A 25,578-nucleotide genomic window follows, 5' to 3' on the forward strand; every position below is an offset into this window, starting at 1 on the left:
ATCTGCAAGACAAATTCTGCAGGCTTTGGGGTTCATGGTATCCTACATTCTACTAATTCCATATGTGAGACTGCATATGAGGAAACTTCAATGGTACCTAAAAAGCTTATGGAGTCAACATTGTCACAGCCTGGAAACGATGATTCCTCTCATTCACTGCCTGCAACAGGAGTTTCTTTGATGGGCAGGGGCATATCACCAAAACAAGGGACTGTCATTTATTCTAGCCCCTGCCACCCATACCCTAACTACAGACGCATCAGACTATGCTTGGGGGGGCCCATCTGGCAGGGAGATGCATTCAGGGCAAATGGAGCCCAAACCAAATGCATCTACATATCAACCAGAAAGAAATGCTAGCTGTACAGAATGCTCTGACAGCCTTCAAGGACTTCCTTCATCCAGGACAACTACTGATAAAGATGGACAACACCACAGTTATGTGGTACATAAGCAGGGGGGTACCCACTCCTACCCCCTTTGCAGACTAGCCATGGCCTTGGGGAACACAGCCTTGACTTACCAAATACATCTTCAAGCTCAATTCCTGCCAGGAAAGCAAAATACTCTGGCAGATGACCTAAGCAGAAATCTTATGGACCCGCACGAATGGAAACTGCATCCACAAATCTTCAGCATGTTAACACAAAAATGGGGGAGCCCAGACATAGATCTATTTGCCTCTCCCCAAAACTCTCAGACAAATTCTGCACAAGAACTCATCACAAAAAAGCATGGAAAGTGGATGCTCTATCCTTCAGCTGGAAAAACATAGTCTATGCCTTTCCCCCTCTGCCTCTACTCTCCAAGGTCTTACTAAAAGTCGGACAGGAAAAAACAAAAATGATTCTAATTGCTCTGGACTGGCCTCGCCAACACTGGTACCTGCTTCTAAGGAGTGTGTCATACCTTCCTCCGTGGTACTTGCCTCAAACACCTCACCTATTGTCTCAGCAGAACTATCAAATTCTGCACACTCAGCTCCAAACTCTGAATCTTGCAGCATGGCTAATCAACTAATTTCACCAACCATATCTCTCAGTAAACCTGTGATGGATGTCATTTTGGAGGCCAGAAGGCCTAATACCAGAAAATCTTATGCTGATAAATGGAAGAGATTCTGTGCTTCAACCAAGCACAAGGAATAGACACAGCAAAGCCCAATATTCCTCAGATTTTGCAATACTTAACTGAGATGCTTCACAAGGGCCTATTTTTTTCTTCAGTAAAAATCCATGCCTCTGCCATCTCGGCTCATTACAACAACAGAGCCTCCCCTCTTTTCTCAACTCCTGCTAAAACAGTACCTCAGAGGGGCCAAATATTTAAGGCCTCCCAGGAGAGCGCCAACTCCTGCATGGGACCTCAATTTTGTGCTGGAAAAACTCACCCTACCTCCTTTTGAACCAGCAGCTACTGCAGATATAAAATTTCATTTTTGGAAGACGGCCTTTCTTTTGGCAGTCACTTCAGCTAGAAGGGTTTCAGAACTACAGGCTCTCATGGCAGTGGAGCCTTTCATTATATTTTACCTGGACAGGGTGGCCCTTGGGACCAATCCTTCTTTTATGCCTAAGGTGGTATGCAGTGTGGCTCTTAACCAGACCATACACCTGCCAACTTTTTTCCCAAATCCGCAGAACAAGGGGGAGCAGATTCTGCATTCATTGGATGCACACAGACAACTAAAATTCTACTTAAACAGGACAAAATCTCTAAGAAAGTCTGAGCAACTACTGGTGGTATTTGCTGCAGGATCCGAGGGAAAGCTATATCAAAGCAGACTATTTCTAAATGGATAAGCCATTGCATTTGTTTCTGCTACCTGCACCATGGTAAACCTGTGCCCAAGGGGATCAGATCCCATTCCACCAGGGCTGCCTCTACTTCAGCAGCTTTTCTCTGAGGGGTCCATACCAGAGACATTCTAGAAGCTGCTACTTGGAGCTCAGTTCATATGTTCAGAAAGCATTACCATTTACCTCTCTTTTCTAAATCCAGGGCAAGCTTTGCCACTGCAGTTCTGCAGGGCCTTATAGCTGCTCTTAATGCTGTTTAGTTCCATCCTCCCATCCATAGCTTTGGGATTCTACCCAAATGTAATGACTGCAACAGTGAAACACGAAGAACATAGTACAGTTGTGTACACTTACCATAAATGTAGATGTTCGAGTGTATTCACTGTTGCAGTCCGGGTTACCCACCCGCCAGCCCCCTTTCTGTATCTTTTCTATCCTTCACTATGCTCAAAAGCCTTTGTGGTGTATTTGCTTTTAGTTGAAGGTAAATTTTATGGTTTACCTTTAAATCGTCTATCACACTTTGTCGAACGGCCACTTTATTGACGCGGTTTGCGAGAACCAAAACCGCGAAAAATTTTAAACATCGAAAAACATTTGACATTTCCGGCCACGCAGCACCTCCACACCAAAGCTACCATTGGTCAAAAAGGGTCGAGGTTTTGCCGTTCGCATATTCGGAAGTCGATGTTGGAGACTTTCGCATTTCGGCATTCATGGAAGTCGTGTCGCCCATATCGGGATCGACAATATAAAGGTAAACCAAATTTTGTGTGTTCTAAAGTGCATTTATATATTTATAGTTTTATATATTTTTGCTCCCCATTTGGGGGGCACCTGACATCTGGGGCAAGAAAAACTGATTAAAATGGCATTGGCTGCATGTTCTATACCCCTGACGACCTGACGTCATGGAAGAGGAGACAGCAACCGATGCAGGGCCCAAGACTTTGTTATTCAGGCCGACTGAGGGCAACCTGCCAGCAGATTACCCAAATGTAATGACTGCAACAGTGAATACACTCGAACATCGACATTTATGGTAAGTGTACACAACTGTACTTTCCTGTTACAGTGGTGAATTTGTCTTTTGAACCTTGCCTAAAAAAGGCACTATAGGGATGGCAAGAGCCTTAGCCATTATCCTGAATCCCAGGGGCGACAGGTGCAGACCATCTCTGGCAAAGCATCATGGTCTGTTGACCATGTCATCCCAGGCAGACAGATATTGGATCCCCTTAGAATAACACCAGAAGCTTAGCCAATTGTTGAAGTCAATCATTCTGCCCTTGTACTGCGGTATCATTCTGGGCGATGGCAGGATGCTACTCCGGGCTAGGGACATACCTGCCTGGGCTACAAGATCAGAGAGCTCTTCCATGTCTTTTTTCATGTAATCTAGGGAGGTACATCTCAGGTCGTTCACACCAACATCGACAATGACAGAATCATATTTGTACTTGTTGTGGAGTGACCTGAGTGTGTGGGTTATGTGGTGGATCCTGGCACCCGACATGCAGCTGACAGTAACCTTCTCCTTGTTTAGCCTGGTGTGTGGGCCATCAGTGTGCCTGACTATAGAGTCACCTATGAGTAGTGTGTTGGGTGCGCTGGTTTGCCTTATGGGCTGTAGTTTATTGGCACACTGAGTCTGTGGGCTATGTGTCATTTGGGTTGTGTTGGGGAGGTGGAAGTTGCTTACGTTTCTGCTTTGGAGGTCTCTGTTGCTTGAGCAGATTGAGAGCATCTGTGAATGTTTTTGTGTTTCTATGTGTGGATTTTGGTGGTGTAGTTTAGTGGGACTATTTGAGGAGTGTGATGTGGTGGGATGAATTTATCTGGTGGGCAGAGGCCTGTGCCATGAACAAGGGTCTTCCTTTCATCCTCCGCCCTTCTGGCCTGACCATCACCACCAACGCCTCAGACATAGCTTTGGGTGCTCACCTAGCAGGCAGGTGTACCCTAGGCCTTTGGAATGCCCATCAACTTCACTTGCACATCAGCCAGAAAGAAATGATGGCAGTGCAAAATGCTCTGACTTCCTTCCAACCCCATCTGAGACCAGGGGTCCAACTTATAAAAGCAGACAACACCACAGTAATGTGATGCATCAACATGCAGGGGGGGTACCCAATCTTACCCCCTGTGCAGGTTAGCCATGAGTGTGTGGCTCACAGCCACCTCTGTGGGGCTACACCTAATCGCCCAATACTTACCAGGGATCAACAACACTCTGGCACACCACCTAAGCAGAAGCTTACTGGACCCCCACGAGTTGCACTTCCACAGAGAAATCTTTCTGCAAATCACCCAGAGGTGGACTTCTTTGCCTTGCACCTCAACCACCAGCTGCACAACTTTTGTACCAGGGAGTACCACCTCCTAACATGGAAGGTAGATGCCTTGACCTTCCCCTGGAGCTCCCTCTTTGTGTATGCATAACCTCCTCTGCCTCTTATTCCCAAGGTTCTGGTCAAAATAAGAGAGGAGAAACCAAAGGCCATCCTCATTGCTCCGGATTGGCCCAGACAGCATTGGTATCCCTTACTACGCAGTCTGACCTCACAGCCCCCAAAACTGCTTCGCCTAAGGACAGACCTCTTGACCCAGGAGAGAGGGAAGGTACTGCACCCAGACCTACAGACTCTCAAACTTTCAATATGGCTCATACACTAAAAACTAACAAGAAGTCACTGTTAAGCAGACAGGTCCTGGACATCATCACAGAGGCCAGAAGGCCCAGCACAAGAAAATCTTATGCAGGAAAATGGAAAAGATTCTATTCCTGGAAACAATCTAAAGGGACATTTCCTCCCAACCTTCCATCTCTCTCATCCTTTATTTCTTAGCAGGGTTACTCAATAGTGGCCTCTCCTTCTCCTCTATTAAAATCCATGCCTCAGCCATCTCTGCCCATTATGATTCAGACCCACTCCTCTTCTCTCATCCTTAGATTAAGCAATTCCTCAGAGGGGCTTCGAATATCAGGCCTCTCCCAGAAGACCTCCTACTCCACCCTGGGACCTGAATTATGTGTTAGAGAAACTAACCTTACCTCCTTTCAAAGCTGCCGCTTCAGCAGAATTGAAATACCTCTCCTGGAAGACTGCCTTCCTACTAGCTATCACCTCAGCCAGAAGGGTCTCAGAACTTCAAGCTCTCATGGCTGTCGAGCCCTTCATAATTTTCCATGCTGACAATCTCCCTGAGGACTAATCCTTCCTTTATGCCCAATGTGGTATCTGATGTGACCCTTAACCAGGCCATACACCTTCCCACCTTCTTTCCCAACCCTCAAAATAAGGAGGAAAGAATTCTACACTCACTAGGCATGCACAGACAACTCTGGTACTATCTGGACCGCATTAGCCATTTAGAAAAACTGACCAGCTTCTGGTAAGCTTCGCCCCAGGGGCAGAGGGGAAGCCCATCTCCAAACAAACCATTTCCAAATGGATTTCACACTGTATCCATTTTTGCTACAGACTACATGGGAAACCCATCCCTAAATCGATCCATACACACTCCAGTAGGGCAACCTCCACTTCCACTGCTTTCCTCAGGGTAGTACCTACCAGGGACATATTGGAAGCGGCCACCTGGACCTCAGTCCATACCTTTACAAAGCATTACCACCTACCTCTCCTTTCTAAGTCTAGGGTAGGATTTGCCTGTACAATCCTGCAGGGCCTCCTGACCCATACCTAGAACTCTACCTATCCTTCCACCCTTTACCTCAGCTTTGGGAATCCTCCCACACGTGATGACTGCAACAGTGAAACACGAAGAATATCGTACAGTTGTGTACACTTATAAATGTAGATGTTCGAGTGTATTCACTGTTGCAGTCTTGGTTTCCCTCCCTCCATCCCCCATTTCACATATTCCCCTAGGAGGACACAAACTGCCCAAGGTGGCTCTTAGCCATCAGGACCACTACTCTCTTTTCCCTTGTGCTTTTGACGGGTTAGGGCAAGAAAAACTGATGTAATGACGTTGGCTGCCTTGCTTTATAGTACTAACAATGTGACATGAGACTACAAGTGACAGCAGCTGGTGCACAAAAATGTTGACTCTGGTATTCGGGCCGGCAGAGGGCTACCACAGCAGGGATAACCCACAGGTGATGGCTGCAACAGTGAATACACTCGAACATCTACATTTATGGTAAGTGTACACAACTGTACTTTCTCAACTCACTGTTGATGTAGCATGATTTTTTTATTATACATATCTTTTTCAAATATGATTATTTTTTTTTTGCAAGATTTATACAAAGGAAAAACGCACAAAAAAACATAATATATTACATACAGAAATCAGTGTTTGCTACACAAAGAGATTGTAAGAATGTGAATAAGCATACATATTCTACCATAGCAAGGCAGTAACTAGGAAAATAAAATAAAAATAAAAGGAGAAGAAAGATTAATTACTATCCTAAACACCCCGGGTTGCTATACCAAAACATAAGCTGTAGGGATAGATAGTAATAAAGAGACCTCCTCAAAATTACTAATGTGATATAAGATGAGATGTAATTATCCTTAATTAACCAGGGGAAGAATAATGGTTAGTGGAGAACATGTATGTCTGATTTATAAGTAAAATGAGAGAGGAAAGTGGGTATATTATTAGAATAATCCTATTTACACTATTTACAACTTGGATGCCTTGACAAGTGTGTAAAGGGACATCTCACTAATGTGATTAACAGTTGAGTATCGTCAGTACTTATTTGTTATAAGACTAGAAAATTCACACACAAAGGTCTTCACATATTATGTTTATAGTAATGAGTGTTGTATGATGATTACTTTGTTTGAATTAAGTCAAAGAGACTGCACCAGTAGTTCTGGAAATAGTTTTTTTTTTTCTTTTTACTGCTAGAACAAAGTTTATGTGCAGGTATATACTTAATTGCCATTGTTTTAAAATTCTCCCAAGAGATTCCTGAGGGGGTTTACCCAGTTCTTAGCTATAAAGTATTTGAGAAGAGCACACAGTTATTAGGATGTGTCTCTGGACTCCTGTTAAAGGTTTAGGAATTCTATTCATTATTGTGGTTTGCCAGGAGAAGGTGGTCTTCTCCTAGCCCATTTTTTCCAGTTGAGCTCTAAGGGAGCACCATAATTTATATATGTTTTTACGACTCCAGAAGATGTGGAGTAAATCTGCATGCTGAAGGGAACAGAAAGGACATGCTAGATTTTTGTTGTACCCAAATTTTAATAGGACTGCTGGAGTATAGTATGAGTTATTATTGATTATAAGTTGGGTAGATTTTTTAATTATATTTGCAATGTTTATTTGTTGTTCTCTTCAAAGGTTCTTTCAACCAAGCTGCCATACTGCAGAGAGAATGTTTGTTTGTCTTACGGTCAGGAGTGGTCTGCTTATGCTGTGGGCTCTCAGTCACATGTCACCTTTTTAGATCCAAGGCAGCCACAAAGTAATGTGAAGTCTGTGTGCTCCAGGGAACAAGGCAGTGGTGAGTTCTTATTTTTAACAAGCTTTGATTTACTCATGTTTATACTTTGTGGTTTAATAATTATATTGGAATGCAGTTAATAAACTTACCTGTGATTGTCTTTTTCTTTAATTACCTTTTGGTATTATGAACAGAATACCTTTTTGGGAACATTTTTGAGAAGAGAGTGGAATGTAAAATGTTGTTACTGCTTCTCTGCAGTTCAGTTCTGCTTATCTCCGTGTACAAAACCTTAAGTCTTTGCTGAATTTCTTTTTCACCAGAGTCTACTTGTTTGCCATCTTGTTTTTATTTTGTTGCTGTTTCTCTGCAGACACAAACATGTTTTTTTTCTTTATATTTCTTCATATACATTTTTTTTTTATTTTATGACTTGACCTTTTGATTCTTACTGTTGTATTTCTTTTTCTACACCTTGTTATAGACTTTTTTTTCCAACATGTTACCCAGTACACTGATCACTGGAAACTTTGCTCTGCTGTGAAGCATCATGGTTGATGCATTTTCTGGTTAGGATTTTTAGGTAAGATACTGCTGTTAAAAAAAAGAGAATTTGGCAAGGCATATAAAATATTGCATGATAACTATATGAATCAATAAAAGGCATTCAGAAATGTTAAGGAAGAGAAACTGGAAAGGCAATTTACAAAGTAATAATTTAATGACATGTATATGACTTCCAAGTATGAGAAAGAGGAATGGAATAAAGTTAAGGGAGATAGAGCATTTCAGGTATGATTTCAGCATTATGTATGCTAATTGTATTGCAGGAAATGTATTCTGTTTTGCCAGGGAAAAATTATATGGAAAAAAGACTAAATACTTTAAATTTGTGCTCCAAAAAGTGCTTAAAGAAGGTTGATCGCATAGTCACAAATTAATTAATCTGATGTCAATCATCACATAGTCTTTGACAGTGGGTTCAGTTCCAAACCCTCAGAGCCAAGTCTGACGTTTTTCCAGCTCACGCACACCAAAAAACTCTCGAGCTGAGCTCTACCCACAATGCTCCTCACAAAAATACCTCAGATTGCATTTACTGCTTCAAAGTGTCAGATGCATCACCTTTAAGCTCTCGAGTGAAGCAGTTTTTTTCTTGTAAGTTTCATCCTTCTTATATTTTTATATATATATATATATATATATATATATATATATATATATATTTTTTTTCTGCTTTCTGTAGTTTGTTAGATGTTCATTGTGTTTCACTGTTGCAGTCATTACACTTGGGTTTATCCTGCTGACAGGCAACCCGTAGTCGGCCCGAGTTCCAAAGTCTTGGTCCGGCGTCGGTTGCTGTCACCTTTTCCCTGACGTCAGTGCACCAGGGGTATAAAAGTTGCAACCGACGCCATTTTCACCAGTCTTTCTTGCCACGCAGTGCCTGAAGCATAAGCAGTTCGCAAGTGCCAGTCGGCCGACTCCTGAGATTTTCAAAATTGAATTTCAGAACCGAAGTCTTCAATAAAGCGAAGTACCCAGGTGGGGAAACCTTTTCTTGCCCCAGACCAATGTCAGTAAAAGTTAATAATTGTATTTCTTGTGGGAAGCAAATACCTCATAAGGACTTTCACTCTTACTGTATTCCTTGCCTAGGCCCTGACCACGACGTCACTAGTTGTTGGTTTTGTGCTAGATTTAATAAACGCACTATTAAACGTCGGTTTGATCTTGCTTTACATTATTTTGGACGAAGATTTAATTACATAATGCCGTCGGAACAACCGACGACCGCAATGTATAAAAAAACGCAAAGACAAAGAAAAAGGCATCCGAGGTCTAAAACCAACGATGAAGTCTCTTCCAGGCCAGTCGCCGGTTCGCCGGTTTTCAGTGAGGCGCTTTCGCAGCCCCTGACACCCGCTACCTCAGAGCCACAGGCTGCAACCGACAGCCACGTGGAGACACCGAGGCCTGTGGAAACTCAAGGTATTGGGGCTATGGAAAATATACCCTCAGATGGGTCCGAGCCGCTGAGCAGGCACCGGCTTCTGAGGGTGTTCTCAGACCTTCACAGCTTACAATTAAAGCTACTTCAGCAGCAAAGGCAAAGTCAAAAACACCATTAAAGACAAAGAAACAAGTGCAGCATTCTCCAGAACAGTCATCCATGCCTAAGAAACAGATGCTTAAAATGGCCGAAGACCTTATTACTTTAATCAGGGGCTCCCATCCCCCTCCTGACAAAAGGCCTAGGCAAGGCACTGATTATGATTCCTCTGATCAGGTTTCCATTTCTTCTGAATCTTCTTCTGACCAGGGCTATTCTTTCCCTCCCTATAAGGACTCTGATGCTGAAGAGTCCATTCCTTCAGCCTCACTGTCTGAGGATTACTCTTTTGGGGAAACCCTGCACACCATGGGGCAGCATTTCCATTGGGAGAGTCAGGATTACTCAGAATCCAAGAAAAAGCTCAGAGATTTCCTTCTATTGCCTCAGCACAGGCCCTTGGCTATCCCCCCTGTGCTTGATATTGTTGATGATGTTTTTTCAGAATCCAGTCTGTCCCCATATTCTTTACCCCCTGCACCAGTAAAGCCAGACAGGTACTACATGGTCCCTGACTCTCATAAATTTCTTTACAAAAACCCCGCTGCGGACCCAGAAACTATTTCTCGGGGTCCAAAAGGGGTTAAAGCTTCCACTGCCAAAAATCCTGTCCCCTATCCAGAGCTCTGGACAGATGGGGGAAAAAAGTTTACACTTTAGCTGTAAGAGCTTTAAACTGTCAGTTTCACATGCTTAAATATCAGCAGTATCTCATGTCATTGTTAAAGCAGAAAATGGTTAAAAATATAGAAGGTCCTGACTGTACAGAAATGCAGGATTTATTGCATGCAGTTGAACAAGTGGGAAAGCATACTCTGCAATATGGTTTTGATTCATTAGAGGCTTCTTGTAGAGCAGCAGTTACAGGCTCAGTTATTCGAAGACATGCTTGGTTGAAAGAACAAAGTTTACCTGACCGTGTTAAAATGAAATTATTGGATGCTCCACTACAGCATGATACTTTGTTTTGTGTTAAGGCAGAAGAGGTTTTAAAGAAAATGGAGGATAAAGCAAAGTCAATGCAAACTGTGAAAGATTTCTTACAGGTTCAACCACCTAGATTTAGCAGGAACTGGCCTTCAAAAAATTGGTCCTTTCCAGTGTCAGACAGGCCACAAAGAGGCAGATACAGACGCCCAAGAGGCAGATCTCAGCCCCAAGGCTCCTACAGACCTAAACAATGGGGTGCTTCAGCCCCCAAAGGAGAAGAAGACAAATCACAACCTTATAGAAAACAGTCACAATGACTTCCCTCTGCAAATACCAAGCTCTTATCAGTTGACAGCACCCCTAGGCGGAAAGCTAGCACTTTTCTCAAAAAATTGGCACATGATCACCCAAGACCAATGGGTGTTGAATATAGTTTCTCAAGGGTACAGGTTCCATTTCCACACGCTTCTAAAACCAAAAGGTATGCCAAACCTGCCACAAAACCAATGGGCAGAGGCACAAAAACAGATTGCAGCTCTTATGGATATGGAAGCTATTCAAAATGTTCCACAAGAAGAACAGGGCCAAGGATTTTACTCAAGACTTTTCCTAGTACCCAGAAAGGACAAAGCATGGAGACCTATACTGGACCTGTCAATCCTAAATACTTTCCTGGATGTTCCAAAATTCAAAATGTTAACACTACAACAACTCCTGCCCATGCTGGGCAAAGAGGCTTGGGAAGTTACTTTGGATCTCAAGGAGGCATACCTGCACGTCCCAATCAGACAATCATGCAGAAGATACCTCAGATTTATAGCAGGCTCAATGCATTATCAATTCTCTGCACTGCCCTTTGGCTTATCTACTGCGCCCAGGGTCTTCACAAAATGCCTGGCACTAGTAATTGCATTTTGCAGACAAAAAGGAATTCAAATATATCCCTACTTGGACGACTGCCTTATTCAAGCAGAGAGCAAGGACATTCTTCTAAAGCACCTGGAGTTTGTAAAAAGATTACTAATTTGCCTAGGGTACACAGTAAACGAAAAGAAATAAAAACTAGTGCACTCTCAATAGATAATATTCCTGGGTGCAAGCTTGAATACAACTACCCAGATGGCTTATCTCACGCTAGACAAACAAAGGCAACTGACTCATTACTTTCAAATGATGGCAACAAAGACCCAGCTCCCTGCAAGAAAAATTCTGCAGGCCCTGGGTTTCATGGCATCTTGCATTCTACTAATTCCATATGCCAAACTGCATATGAGGAAACTACAGTGGTATCTAAAAAGTGTTTGGACTCAGCATTGTCACAGCCTAGAGACAATCATAACCTTGATTCCCTGCCCACAACAGGAGTTTTGATGGTGGTCCCAGGCCTGTCACCACAACAAGGGACAGCCTTTCACCTTACCTACAGCCAGGCAGACAATAACAACGGATGCATCGGATTACGCCTGGGGAGCACATATGGCAGGAAAATGTATTCAGGGCACGTGGCCCAAGGAACAAATGCATCTTCACATCAATCAAAAAGAGATGCTAGCTGTACAGAATGCCGTGACAGCCTTCAAGGACCTAATACATCCAGGACAATTATTAATAAAGACAGACAATACCACAGTCATGTGGTACATAAACAAGCAAGGGGGCACACATTCCTACCCCCTATGCAGACAAGCCATGACTTTGTGGAACACCGCACTGACTTACCAGGTACATCTGCAAGCACAATTCCTGCTAGGAACAAAAGATACACTGGCAGACGAACTAAGCAGAAATCTCATGGCTCCTCATGAATGGAAGCTAAATCCACAAGTGTTCAACATAATAACAAGGGAATGGGGACGCCCAGACATAGATCTATTTGCCTCCCCTCACAATTGCCAATTACAGAAATTTTGCACGAGGACTTGTCACTCTCAAGCATGGAAAGTGGATGCTCTATCTTTCAACTGGAAAAACCTGACAGTCTGTGCCTTCCCTCCGATGCCTGTTCTCACCAAGGTGCTTCTAAAAGTCAGACAAGAGAGGCCAAAAATGATCCTGATTGCACCAGACTGGCCACGCCAGCACTGGTACCCAATCCTAAAGATTTTGTTCCAAGGCCCACCTTGGCCTCTACCTCAAATCCCTCATCTTCTGACACAGCAAAACAATCAGATTCTGCACAGTCAACTCAGAACCTTAAACCTGGCAGCATGGCAGATAATGTAGCCACTCCGACTGCACCTCTCTCTAAAGCTGTGATTGATGTAATTTTGGAAGCCAGGAGACCCAGCACTAGGAAATCTTATGCGGAAAAATGGAAGAGATTCTGTGCTTGGAACCAGGCACAAGGGCTCGACCCACTGGTCCCTGATATGCCTCAGATTTTACAATACCTGACTGAGATGTTGGACAAAGACCTATCTTTTTCTTCTATTAAAATCCATGTCTCTGCCATTTCAGCTCATTACAATACAGATCCTCCTATTTTTTCACATCCTCTACTACGACAGTACCTCAGAGGGGCACAGAATATAAGACCCCCTAGGAGAGCATCAGTACCTACTTGGGACCTCAGTTTTGTTTTAGAAAAACTAACACTGCCTCCTTTTGAGCCAGCCAGCACAGCTGATCTAAAATTCTTGTCATGGAAAACTGCTCTGCTCCTAGCAATAATTTCAGCAAGAAGAGTTTCAGAGTTACAGGCATTGATGGCTGTGGAACCTTTCCTCATTTTTCACCAGGACAGGGTTTCTCTAAGGACGAACCCTACATTCATGCCAAAAGTGGTCTCCAACGTGGCCTTAAACCAAACTATTCATTTGCCTACTTTCTACCCAAATCCCCAGAATAGAGGGGAAAGACTTCTGCACTCTTTGGATATACACAGGCAGCTATGGTTTTACTTGGACAAAACAAAAGCTTTCAGAAAAAACTGAGCAACTATTTGTAGCATATGCTGCAGGATTACAAGGAAAACCTATTACAAAGCAGACAATCTCCAAATGGATAGGACACTGCATCCGCTTCTGTTATGCTCGACATGACAAATTTGTGCCTAAGGGCATTAGGCCTCATTCTACCAAAGCAGCAGCCACTTCAGCAGCTTTCCTCAGAGGGGTACCAACCAAAGACATATTAGAAGCTGCAACCTAGAGCTCAGTGCACACTTTTACCAAGCACTACCACCTACCTCTCTACTCCAAATCCAGAGCAGGCTTTGCCATTGCAGTTCTTCAGGGCTTGTTAGCCTTGCCAAATCCAATCTAGACCCAGCCATCCTACCTCAGCTTTGGGATTCTACCCAAGTGTAATGACTGCAACAGTGAAACACGATGAACATAGTACAGTTGTGTACCTACCATAAATGTAGATGTTCCGAGTGTATTCACTGTTGCAATCCTGGTTATCCACTCATCATCCCCCTCTTTGCTGGGACTATTCTGTACTTCTCAACTCTATACAACCTATGTGGTGCATTTGCTTTTAGAAGAAGAAATTTTTTTTTAATGATATATGCATGGTTGTTTGGCATATTGTTTATCTTTACAGCCTTCATATTTGGGGGCACCTGATATCCGGGGCAAGAAAAACTGAAGAAAATGGCGTTGGTTGCAACTTTTATACCCCTGGCGCACTGACGTCAGGGAAGAGGCGACGGCAACAGACTACGGACCAAGACTTTGGAACTCGGGCCGACTACGCGTCGCCTGCCAGCAGGATAACCCAAGTGTAATGACTGCAACAGTGAATACACTTGAACATCTACATTTATGGTAGGTACACAACTGTACTTTCTTCTACCCACTCCTTCCTGTAGTACAAATTCCTTTTACTTTTTCTCTACCTTGTGGTAGCTTGACTTATCATCATTGGTACTTTTTCTACTTGCCTTCTGGTTCATAGGTAGGTTCATAGGTAAGTACTAGGCTATCTGCCGAAGGCATTTATAAGCCTAGCCGGAATGTGTTGGCTTTCGCCGCCCCTTTAGATTAGTTCCAGCTTATGTAAAAGATCTGTCACTCAAAGGAGAGATTCCTGACACTTTTAAAAAAGACTCTGCAAAGATGAGTAAGTAATCTAAATATGTAAAAATGTGGATACCCTGTATCCTTCAATGAGCTATAACTGCAGCTAGAAACTTTGTGAACACTCTTCGTGCAGTGGATAGGACAAAGGGTATGGCAGAAAGCTGAATGCGATCTAGACACCAAAAACCGTAAGAAATGCCTGAAGTCTGGATGAGTAGAGATGTGATTGATGAGCATCTTTTAGGTCCAGTGTTACAGGGAAACTTGAAATAGGAAGAAGATGTAACAGGTTGTGAAGGGACATTTGGCCATTATCATAAACAGGTTTAGGAAAAAAAATGGAGAACTGGTCTTCAGGCATTTTCATTCTTTGGTACTTGGAACATCCTTGAATCTTCAGGAATAAATGTTGAATACAACTTCTGACACCACTAGCAAGCCACACCAACTCTCAATGTTAAGTTGTCGTTCTCGCCTTCATTCTTGCTGGATGGGTTTGGAGCCAATCCTCTGCTCCGACTCGGCATATACTATAGCTCGAGAGCTATTTTTACCGGCTCGAGGCAGCCCTATATCCCACAATACCATGCACTAACTCCCCAGATCTCGTATGCCGCTTCGCTGCGAGGTAGTCTGTTTTTACCGGCTCCGGTCAGTAAGTGCTTTTTTCATATATATATTCAGTCTCAGTAGTTTTTTTCCAGTTAGTTACCCTTCTTTAGGTCCCTTCTAACTGCCTTACCCTTTCGGTAGCCCATTTTCCCCTTCTTTAGTTAGTTTTTTATCTTGGGCCTACGGGCTTTTCCTTAGTTTTTCCCCACCCGTTTCAGTGTGTGTGTGGGTTTTTAGTCAGTTCCCTTTAACTTAAATAAGTGTGTGTGTGTGGACTGGCTGTGTTCCTTTTTATTTTTTGTCAGGATGTCAAAGGACCCTAAGGTTTCGGGATTCAAGAAGTGTGACTCGTGCTGTCAGAAAATGCCTCTGACAGACGGTCACACTTCTTGTGTCTATTGCTTGGGGCCTTTACACCTGCAGGACTCTTGTTCCGTTTGTCACGGATTTAGTTCAAGAGTACTGCAGGAAAGGCGTAACAAGCTCATCCTAAGGGGCTTGTTAAAGCCTGATGACTCCCCGTCCAAGTCTGGCTCGGGGAAGTCGTCAAAAACCGCCAAACCCTCGGCTCCAGCTTCTGAGCCGAGGGCTGGCGTTATCGAGACGGCTCCGACCTCGGTTCCGTCTGGCTCCGAGGTGAGCAAAGTGGTTTCCGCTCCAAAACCATCATCGGAGCCGACCCCAGCGGTCAAGCGCTCTAGGTCCCCTTCGTTAGAGTCTGTCAGATCTGCTCCGAGGTCCCCTCTCCTATCGGAGCGGAGTCATAGGACTCATTCATCGAGGTCATCCAGGCTCTCCGACCACGACATCGAGAGGGTGGTCAGTAGACTCATAAAATCTCAGGCGCTGGCCCAAATGCTCCAGAGCCCATCTCACCAGACTGTGGCTCCTTCGATACAGCTATCCATTCCTCCTGCGACTCATCTCTCGAGTTCGGAGCCGGAGTTTGTCGGAACCGTGACCTTGCCCACGTCGGAGCCGATACTTCCTCCTTCAGCTCCAACCTCTTCATTGGTTCCATCCGTGGAGAGGTCCGGGCGCCGGGACTCCATTGTCAGCTCCGAGGGGGCGAGTGGCATCGGACCCATGTCCGACCCCGCTCTCCCTCTCGGAGCTTCGGCTCTGGTTAGTTTGGCCCCGACATAATTCTCGGAGCCTTCTCTGTCGGTTCCAGGGGGCGGTTCTGGTCTCTTCGGAGCCGGGGCTACCTTTGGTATCTGATGGGGGAGCCTTCGAGGTGATGAGGAGTGTGCTGGACCCAGTGTCCACTCCAAGGTTAAGTTCTGCGGCTCCTCGCTTTGTAGTGCCTGTTACGGTCTCTGGCCATCCTCCTACACCTGACAGCAGAGATCCAAAGCGTAGGGTACCCACCTTGGGTGTCTCCTCCTCTTCCGAGGGCTCTCCTGAAGTTTCAGGGGAACCCCCTAGGAAAAGAAAGTGCAAGAGGAAACACATAGACTCCCCCGAGTCTGTCACGTCAGACACCGACTTGGATGAGTCGGAAGGTTCCCCCAGATCCCCCTCTGAGAATGTCTCCTTTTCAGACATCCTGGAGATCCTAAGACAGAGGGGAAATTGGTCCACTTTCAAACATTCCGAGGACGAGTCGGTTTACCTTGACGCCTTTGGATCTCGCCCTTCCACCTCCTGGGTGTCTCCCCCTTTCGACCCACTAATGGAGGTAGTGGCTAGAAAGGCGTGGGCAGCTCCTGATTCAATGGAACCTACCCCTAGGAGGCCTTCTAAATTCATTTCTGCACCAGATGACAAATCCTTTCTCACCAAAGGTGTTTCAGTTGATGCTATGGTGGTAGCAGCAGCCACTAAGAAGGAATTGGCTGATCCTTCTGTATCTGTTCATCCTCCTAACAAAGAGTCCAGGACCATGGACAGGTACGGCAAGCGGACCTTTGCTTCAGCGACCTTTTCTATGCGATCGCTGAACTATTTGTCATTTCACCCGCCTTCAGAGAGACTTGCTCAAAGAGCTGGGTGAAACGGTACAGGATCCTTCTGCTGTGGGGTTTAAGGACAAAATAAACTCTCAGCTGGCTACCCTGAACTCCATTGTTAACTCCTCCATGCGGCTTATCTCTTATGCAGCCGATGGAGCGAGTAGGGCCGCTGGCACAGGTGTTGCATTGAGACGTCACGCTTGGATGCGACTCTCTAACTTTGCCGATCCCTTCAAGGCATCCTTCACCAACACCCCCTTTGACGGTTCGGAATTGTTCGGACCTCAGGTGAAGAATACCCTCACCAGATGTGAGCAAGATGGTAAGACTCTCTCTGCCGTGGGAGTCCGTTTTTCCACGCCTTCTAGACCTTATCCTAAGGGACAGAAGGGAGGAAAGATGTGGTTCCGCAAACCTCAGGGAGTCGCGCCTGCCGCACGTGGTGAATTTCCCCCTAGAGGCAGAGGGGGAAATAATGACAGATGCCGCCCCAGGGGCAGAGGGGGTCCTCGGAACCAGGGCTCTAGGGAATCTTTTCGTGACCAACCCTTTCAGCATCTCTGAGAAGCTGCCTGACTGTCCGCCTTCGGAGGCAGTCGGGGGAAGATTATCTCTGTACCCGGAAGCCTGGCAATCCCTCTCCCAAGACACATGGGTACAGAAGATCATATCCGAGGGTTACAAAATCCCTTTCACTTTCCCTCCGGTACAACCGCCAAAACCCCTACCAGACGTACCACCCGCACAAAGGGGTCAGACTCAGCTAGAAATAAAAAAGCTGTTAGAAAAAAGAGTCATCCAGGCAGTCCCAGCAGATCAGCTAGGATCCGGAATCTACTCCAGATTCTTTTTGGTACCAAAAAGACAGGAGAATGGAGACCCATATTGGACCTCAGCAGGTTAAACAACTCTGTACTAAAGACAAAATTTCGGATGGTAACACTGCAGTCCATTCTACCCTTTTTGGGCAGAGACAACTGGATGTGCTCGTTAGACCTCCAGGACACGTACTACCATATAAAGATACACAGGCATTCCAGGAGGTTTCTCCGCTTCCGGCTGGGAGTCAGTCATTTTCAATTCAGGGCCCTGCCCTTTGGTCTCACCACAGCCCCCCCCCCCCGGTGCTCACCAAATGTTTGGCAGTGGTCACGGCTCACCTGTGACAGAAAGGATTCTAGGTGTTTCCATACTTAGATGACTGGCTCATTTCCGCTACCACCAAACAGGATCTCATAATGGCCAGGGATTACACTATTCAACTTTGCAACAGCCTGGGTATTTCTATAAATTTTGCAAAGTCCTCCTTGTCGCCTTGTCAATGTATAAACTTTATAGGCGCCGTATTAAACACCACAGAAATGTCTGCAACATTACCACCTCAGAGAGTGACAGACATAAGGCGGAATGTTCAGCCCCTGTTTCAGCCCAACAGTGTCCAAGTCAAGCTAGTATTGAAAGTGTTGGGCCTCATGGCGGCGGCGATTCTTCTACTTCCATTAGCCTGCTTCCACATGAGGCTCCTTCAGTGGATACTGTTTTCTCAGTGGTCCTTTCAACAGCTACCAATGACCCACAACATTTTGATTACCCCATCTTGCAAGAAACATCTCTCCTGGTGGATGGTTCCCCCCCAGCTTTTTCAGGGCAGACCCTTTGTTCTCCCCCCGCCAGTTGCCCCTGCCTCCCTGATCGGGGGGGGGGCTTTATCAGGGCAGGACGGTCCAGGGCACTTGGCAACAGTCAGAATGCCACCTGCACATAAATGTCCTGGAGATGAGGGCGGTGCTTTTGATGTTGCAAGCCCTTCAGAGCTCTCTTCCCACGGGGACTATAGCAATTCAAACGGACAATATGTCTGTGGTGTGGTACATAAACAAGCAGGGCGGAACAAGGTCCTACCCCCTCTGTCGAGAAGCACTCAGACTTTGGCAATGGGCGATTTCATCTCAACGGTTTCTGATAGCAACGCACATCCCCGGAAAGTCCAACGTCATAGCAGACAGATTGAGCAGAACTATCCTCATGCCTCACGAGTGGTCTCTAAATCAAGCGGTAGCAGACGGAATTTTTCGGAAGTGGGGCCAGCCTTGCTGTGACCTTTTCGCAACTCCCCAAAACAGCAAGTGCCTCGACTTCTTCACACTTTTTCCTCTACCAGGCCAACCCCCCCCCAGAGACGCTCTTGTTCACGTTTGGCCCCGGGGTCTTCTTTATGCCTTTCCTCCCTTTCCATTGATCCCGCCATTAATTCAGAAAGCAACCGCATTGAGATCCAAAATGATCCTCATTGCCCCGTTTTGGCCTCGACAAGTTTGGTTCCCATTCCTGCACAAATACCTACTGGATCAGCCTTGGCATCTGGAACCCCTTCCGGATCTGTTGACCCACCTCACGGGCAAGCTGCATCAGTCTCTACATTCCATCAACCTCACAGCTTGGTTGCTCCACTTCCAGCCATAGCCAGGCTTCCCCTTATTTCTCCTCCTGTTCGTGATATAATTCTGGCTTCCCATAAGTCCAATACTAGGAAGACTTATGCGAGTAAATGGAAGCGTTTTTCACACTGGACACAAACTAGGTCCTTAGACCCTTTCCATGCACCCATTCATGAGGTTCTTGACTTTCTGGCAGAGCTTTTTCATTCAGGGTCATCATCGGCCACTATCAGGGTACAATTAGCGGCCATTGCTAATTTTCATGTTGGACTCTCAGAAGCAAATATTATGTCCCACAAACTCTGTAAAGCCTTTCTCAAGGGCATCTTTTTGCTCAGACCTCCAGTCAAAGATCCACCCCCCACAATGGGATTTGAATTTAGTTCTAACCTCACTAATTCTGCCCCCTTTTGAACCTGCAGCTTCTTGCTCCCTCAAACTTCTTTCTTGGAAAACGCTGTTTTTAGTAGCTATAACATCTGCCAGAAGGGTATCAGAACTTCAAGCCTTGTCTGTCCGTCCTCCTTATTTGGTTTTTCATAAAGACAGGGTAACTCTCAGAACAAACCCTTCCTTCCTACCAAAAGTGTTATCGGAAGCAAATCTAAACCACTCCATTGATTTGCCTGTATTTTTCCCAGACTATACCAACAGGGCTGAACAAAAATTACATTCATTAGATGTTCATCGCCAATTACGGTATTACCTAGACAGGACAAAACAATTCAGAAAGTCAGACCAGCTCTTTCTCTCATGCTGCAGGTAAGAAAGGGCTTCCGGTATCGAAGGTTACTCTTTCCAGATGGCTGACATCTATTATTACCTTGGTCTATGAGTTGAGACACAGGCAACTTCCCTCTAGGCCTAAGGCTCATTCAACCAGGGCACTGTCAACTTCAACGGTGTTTCAAGCAAGGTTACCACTAGATGCCATTTGTGCAGCAGCTACATGGACGTCCAAACATACCTTTATTGCCCATTACAAGCTTGATTTAGCCTCCAGAAATAGAGCTGATTTTGGTTCCACTGTACTCAGGAGTCTGTTCCATTGAGCCACCCAGGACAAAGATGCTAGGGACGCTGTCCCATCCTGCAAGAATGAAGGCGAGAATGACAACTTAACATTAAGAAGTTATGTCTTACCATAACGTTCCATGTTGTCTTCTTCTCGCCTTCTTTCTTGTGTCCCTCCCTCCTGCCCCCTAGCCTGGATAGACTCGAGGTTTCTGATTCCTTCCATTTCTGGAGATGCAATATGTTGCGTTTTTTCCTTGTATCCTTAGTGTTACTAGCAGGTAATCTGTACTCGTAAAAGAGGATTATAATATTATTATTATAATATTATTATTTATACTATGTCTTAGCTTCCAAACGAGATCTGGGGAGTTAGCGCATGGTATTGTGGGATATAGGGCTGCCTCGAGCCGGTAAAAATAGCTCTCAAGCTATAGTATAGGCCGAGTCGGAGCCGAGGATCGGCTCCGAACCCATCCAGCAAGAAAGAAGGCGAGAAGAAGACAACTAACATGGGACGTTATGGTAAGACATAACTTTTTATTATCCCTCAAACCAAACTCCACAGCACTGCACATGCTTTGTCCTTTCAGGCACCTACTCTTTGGCAAGTTCTCCTCATCAACATTACAGAAATCAAAGCTTATTCTAAATTCAAAATGCAACTCAAAAAAGCACTTCTTCATACATGCCAAATGCTTCTCCTTTAACACAGAGCACATCACCTAACCTAACTCCTTGCAAAGTCTTTTCTCATCTCTCAAGATTCACTGAAGAGTGACTTACTTCTACATGTAATTATCTACTTTAAGTTTAGACTACCTGTATTCATTAAGGCTGCGGTAGGAAAACTGAAGTAGAGAGGATTTTTTGGTCACTGGATTGCAATGCCCAACTAGGAACATAGCTGTGTATAATTTTTTTTTTTTTTTTAGTGCTGGACAGGCAGATGGCTGCTGGATAATTTTATACATACGAAGCTGTGTACATGTGTTGACAAGGCAGTTCTAACCAATTTAGGCTTTTTAGTGGTGGGTTCTGAAAGGGATATTTTCTGTAAATTTAGCAACTTTGTTATAGCATTGTTCAAGTTTTAACTTTTTTGAAGCCTGGAGATTAGAAAGGATGTAAGTGTCAAATAAGTGTGGGAAGGCAATAACTAGTGGCAATTGTAGTTTTAGTTGCATCAGTGAGAGAGGTTTTAGCTGTGTAAACCAACCCTAGGTTTTGAAGTGTTTTTCTTACACAATTTTGTATATGCAGGTTGAATTTAAGATCATCATTCACTATCACACCTAATAATTTGCTATGAGAAGTGACTTCCATGGTTGTATTATCATCAAGAGAGAACTTTAACATTGGGATTCAGGTAAAGAGAGTTTTTTTTTTGGGGTGGGGGGCGAGCTTGAGATGTGAGTTACAAAGCCATGCTTTAGTGGCTGTTAAAACTTCCAGAGACATTTTTTGCAAGAGTACCATGTTGTCACATGTGCAAATGAGAGTGGAATCATCTGCATACTGTATTAGGGTGGCCTGATGTGTGGCTGTATACAAGTGCTGGTCAAAATGTTAATTTATTTTACATTTAGTTACCGGGAAAGTCTGACTGGACATGGGTCCTTTTTCAGCAGAGGCCCGGGGAGAAAATCTCTGCAAATAGCATTTATATAAACAATAATAGTTTAAAATTTAGTTCACACAGTCAAGTACAAATGATTAGCAGTATTTAACATATAACAAAGTATATCGAAGGATCAGGAATTTGCAATCTTAGTTTCACTATAAAGTACCTTTTACATTTAGCATTAAAGCGGAGGGAACCAAGGATAGACATTTGTGGTACACTGGTGGAGACTGGGAGGTAAGAAGTGTCTGCAGAGTGCCATTTTACTGCAGTTAAATCAGTCTATATTTGTAATAAAGATGAGGGGCAATATGAAATAGGTTTGCTGCAATGTGTGGACAGCGTAAAGATAAAGTATGAATAGGTGGTTGGGACAGAGGAGGACAGATGTTGAGAAACATTACTGAGTCATGAATTAATGCTGGAATCCAGGTGTCAGCTTTGACTTCCTCAACAGAAAATGAATCGTTGCTAAATGTCAGGGTCCACAGAATAAGTGAATGAGATAATCTACAGATTTAGAATTGTTAAGAGTAGGACAGAATGGATAATATCACCTTTTTAAATCACGGGAAGAAACAAATAACTCAACAGTTAGCTTAGCAGTAGAGACTGGTGAAACTGCTGAAGGGAAATGACCTCTGTGACGCTAGCGCCCTGGCCCAGTAATCAAGGTGCCTCAATCCTCACCACTACACCAGAGAGGGCGTCTCATATAAAAGAGGAAAGGATAACAAATACACACACAGTAAAGTACAATTTCCCTTAAGTGCACACAGAGATCACAGTCAGTCTGGGGCTGGTTGCTCCCTTGCTCCTCAGGTCCCCAATAAGACTCCCCACTGGCACAGCTATAGGGTCCAGATCTCAGCCTAGCTGACAAGCTAACCTCCAGTACCCTTTTCTGTCCAACCAGTGCTTCATATCCATGCCCAGATAGTTGACACACACACTTTGAGATGAGTATTTATACAACTTCACAGACACTCCTGGGAAAGGCTGACACAGATTCTCCAGCTGTGCCCCTTTACCCAGACTATACGGCAGTAATTACTGCCGCCACCAGCTAATAAATTATCAGCTACCCAAAGGCCCTTAAAAGGATGTCCAATTACCGTGTAATATTATTATCCAATTGGTAAGTGTGACTAATCAGTCTAAGGCTCATTAGAGTGGCCTTGTACAATAAACTCTATAAATATGCAATGTACTCTAGACAAACCAGCCTCAGTTAAGAGGTTTTAAAAATATTTAATAATAAATACTAAAAACACAAAACAATACTACACCACAGTGCTATTCAAGAGTTCAGAGGTCACACAGAAACTTAAAATAATTAAGTACAGTTCTGACATAACAGAAAAAACACTGCCTAACTTTATTCTAATTTCCTAGCTATTACTACAAGAAAACATACTTCTAAAGGCAGTGCTGAGTTGAATAGTCAAGGCAAAATGCTTAATAATTTCTGGTTCTCACTGTTTAACTTGAAACTCCAGTTCTGATAAACATTACATCATCTTTTTCACCCTTCCTGGAGTTCCCAGGCTACACATTAATTACATTTGCATTATTTTACACTTAGAGCAATAAAGGAGATTCCACATGTGAATTCCGGTCATTAACTTTAGCCTTAAAACAATAGGCAGGAAGTCTTCCTCTAGCTGGCCTGGAGCAGACTTGTAAAACATCAAAGGCAGTGATGAAATAATTTTCATTTCAAAGGAAAGATTTGAAATGCTTGGCTTAGTTTTCCTTACAGCAGATAGCAATGTTGCCACATTGTTGAAACAGCATTTCTTTACATTTAAGACACAAGCCTGTATTTTATATTTATATTTACAAATGATAGAATTTTATAGATAATTCTGTCTGGCTAGATTGGCAGCCTTCACCTTTCTCTACCAGTCTTCACAACCTCAATACCAATCAATGAAATAAACTTCACCCTAAGAAACAAGAACTAAGGACGTTTATCTTGGGAGCAGATGAGGATTTTTCAAAAACTGCTTGACAGAGCAACTCTGATTCAAAACCAAGGTAACAGCATTTCAGGGAATGGTTTAGCTCAAACCCCTACACAAGAAAAATCACATAGAAAATAAGAAAGAAACTGTTTAACAAAAGAGTTGCAAAAGAGTGTGTTGATACCACAATGTCACTTCCACACCCCATGGATCAAATAGAATTCGTTGTGACTGAAGGAAAGAGAACAGCATTAGAAAAGGTGGCGGCAACCCAAATGCAAGTGCCGAAAAAATAGCAAAAGGGTTGAAGATGGTAACTGCCATGAAGTGGGCTACAACCATTCAAAAGTAAAATATTGTCCAATCCACCACAAAGCAGATGGGTCATTTGGGGAACAGAGACCACCCAGTCAGCGTGAAAGAGCATTATAGTAGGGAAACAACTGTACAAACAGGGTGCTAGCTCTCACCATTTTAAGAGTACAAGTGTCCAGAAAAATGCATAAAAAGTTGTCCAAATAATATCTGTTCCAGTTAACTACTGTAGCAGTGTTATACAGACTTAAGTAATCTTTAATTGTTTATGTTAATATGCACGTTACTTTAAGAACGGAAAAATATCTGTCTGTATTAATCTATGGACAGTGGCATGAACTATGGTAGAAGCCAAAAAGGAAGCATCAGAGGCCATCTGGGCCTGCCTTACCTGGGAACCTAGAGAATCTGCCCTATTTTCAACTCACATTAATCACAGCTGGAGCAAAGGGAGTCCTACTGTACCACCTTTGATGATCCCATGATGACTGAAAAAAGATTTTACAAAGCAGTCTTGGGTTGCAATCATCACTTCATCAATAGTAGCAAAGTCTAACCCCACATAAAAAAGTGATCATATTCTTCGTGGTCAACTTGAAAGGTAGCCTCGAAGTAGGGAGTAATTGAGTGGCAAAGTTCTATGAGCTACGCCATACAAAGTTATCCACAAGGAAACCAAGCACTTTGGTGATGTTATTGGTCCCTCTAACAAAAAAGGGCAAAGCAGAGTCAAACTGTGAGACTGTCACTCCTACCCCAACAATGACATGCTGCATGGACTGCTACGATTATACTCCAAATCTGTTAAAAAATACAATTCTACTAAACATCATTCTAATTTAAAGAAAGGCACTTTTATTAAGCAACTGTCAGCACAAGGCATTTACAGCAACCATTGCAGGTCACCACACTTCTCACACTGATTTTTTTTTTCACATTTATATCTTGAAATCATCTCACAAAAATAATTAAGAAGGGACCTATGAAGACCAATACCCACGACAAACTTATGAAAAAAATGATTACAGACTAAGCATGTTGATTTTATAAAACTAATCATGGAGACTTCACTGAGAGTATTGGAGAAATACAGAGGAGGTCAGAAGGAGTTGCATTGTGTCTTTGTGGACTTAGAGAAAGCATATGACAGGGTGCCTAGAGAGGAGTTGTGGTATTGTATGAGGAAGTCGGGAGTGGCAGAGAAGTATGTAAGAGTGGTACAGGATATGTACAAGGGTAGTGTGACATTGGTGAGGACTGCGGTGGGAGTGACGGATACGTTTAAGGTGAAGGTGGGATTACATCAAGGATCAGCTCTGAGCCCTTTCTTATTTGCAGTGGTGATGGACAGGTTG

General features: G+C 43.9%; 1 protein-coding gene across 1 annotated transcript in view; it reads left to right on the forward strand.

The window, feature by feature from the left end:
- The window catches only part of DCAF12 (DDB1 and CUL4 associated factor 12), a 1,353,454-nt gene that overhangs the window by 1,107,294 nt on the left and 220,582 nt on the right, over nucleotides 1-25,578 (forward strand). Inside the window, exon 7 of the mRNA XM_044078016.1 lies at nucleotides 7,128-7,290. Coding sequence (XP_043933951.1) covers nucleotides 7,128-7,290 — 163 coding nt within the window. The remainder of the gene's footprint in view (nucleotides 1-7,127; nucleotides 7,291-25,578) is intronic.

The sequence above is a fragment of the Protopterus annectens genome, chromosome 1.part1 (assembly GCF_019279795.1).
Source record: "Protopterus annectens isolate FY-2018-M chromosome 1.part1, PAN1.0, whole genome shotgun sequence".
NCBI lineage: Eukaryota > Metazoa > Chordata > Ceratodontiformes > Protopteridae > Protopterus > Protopterus annectens.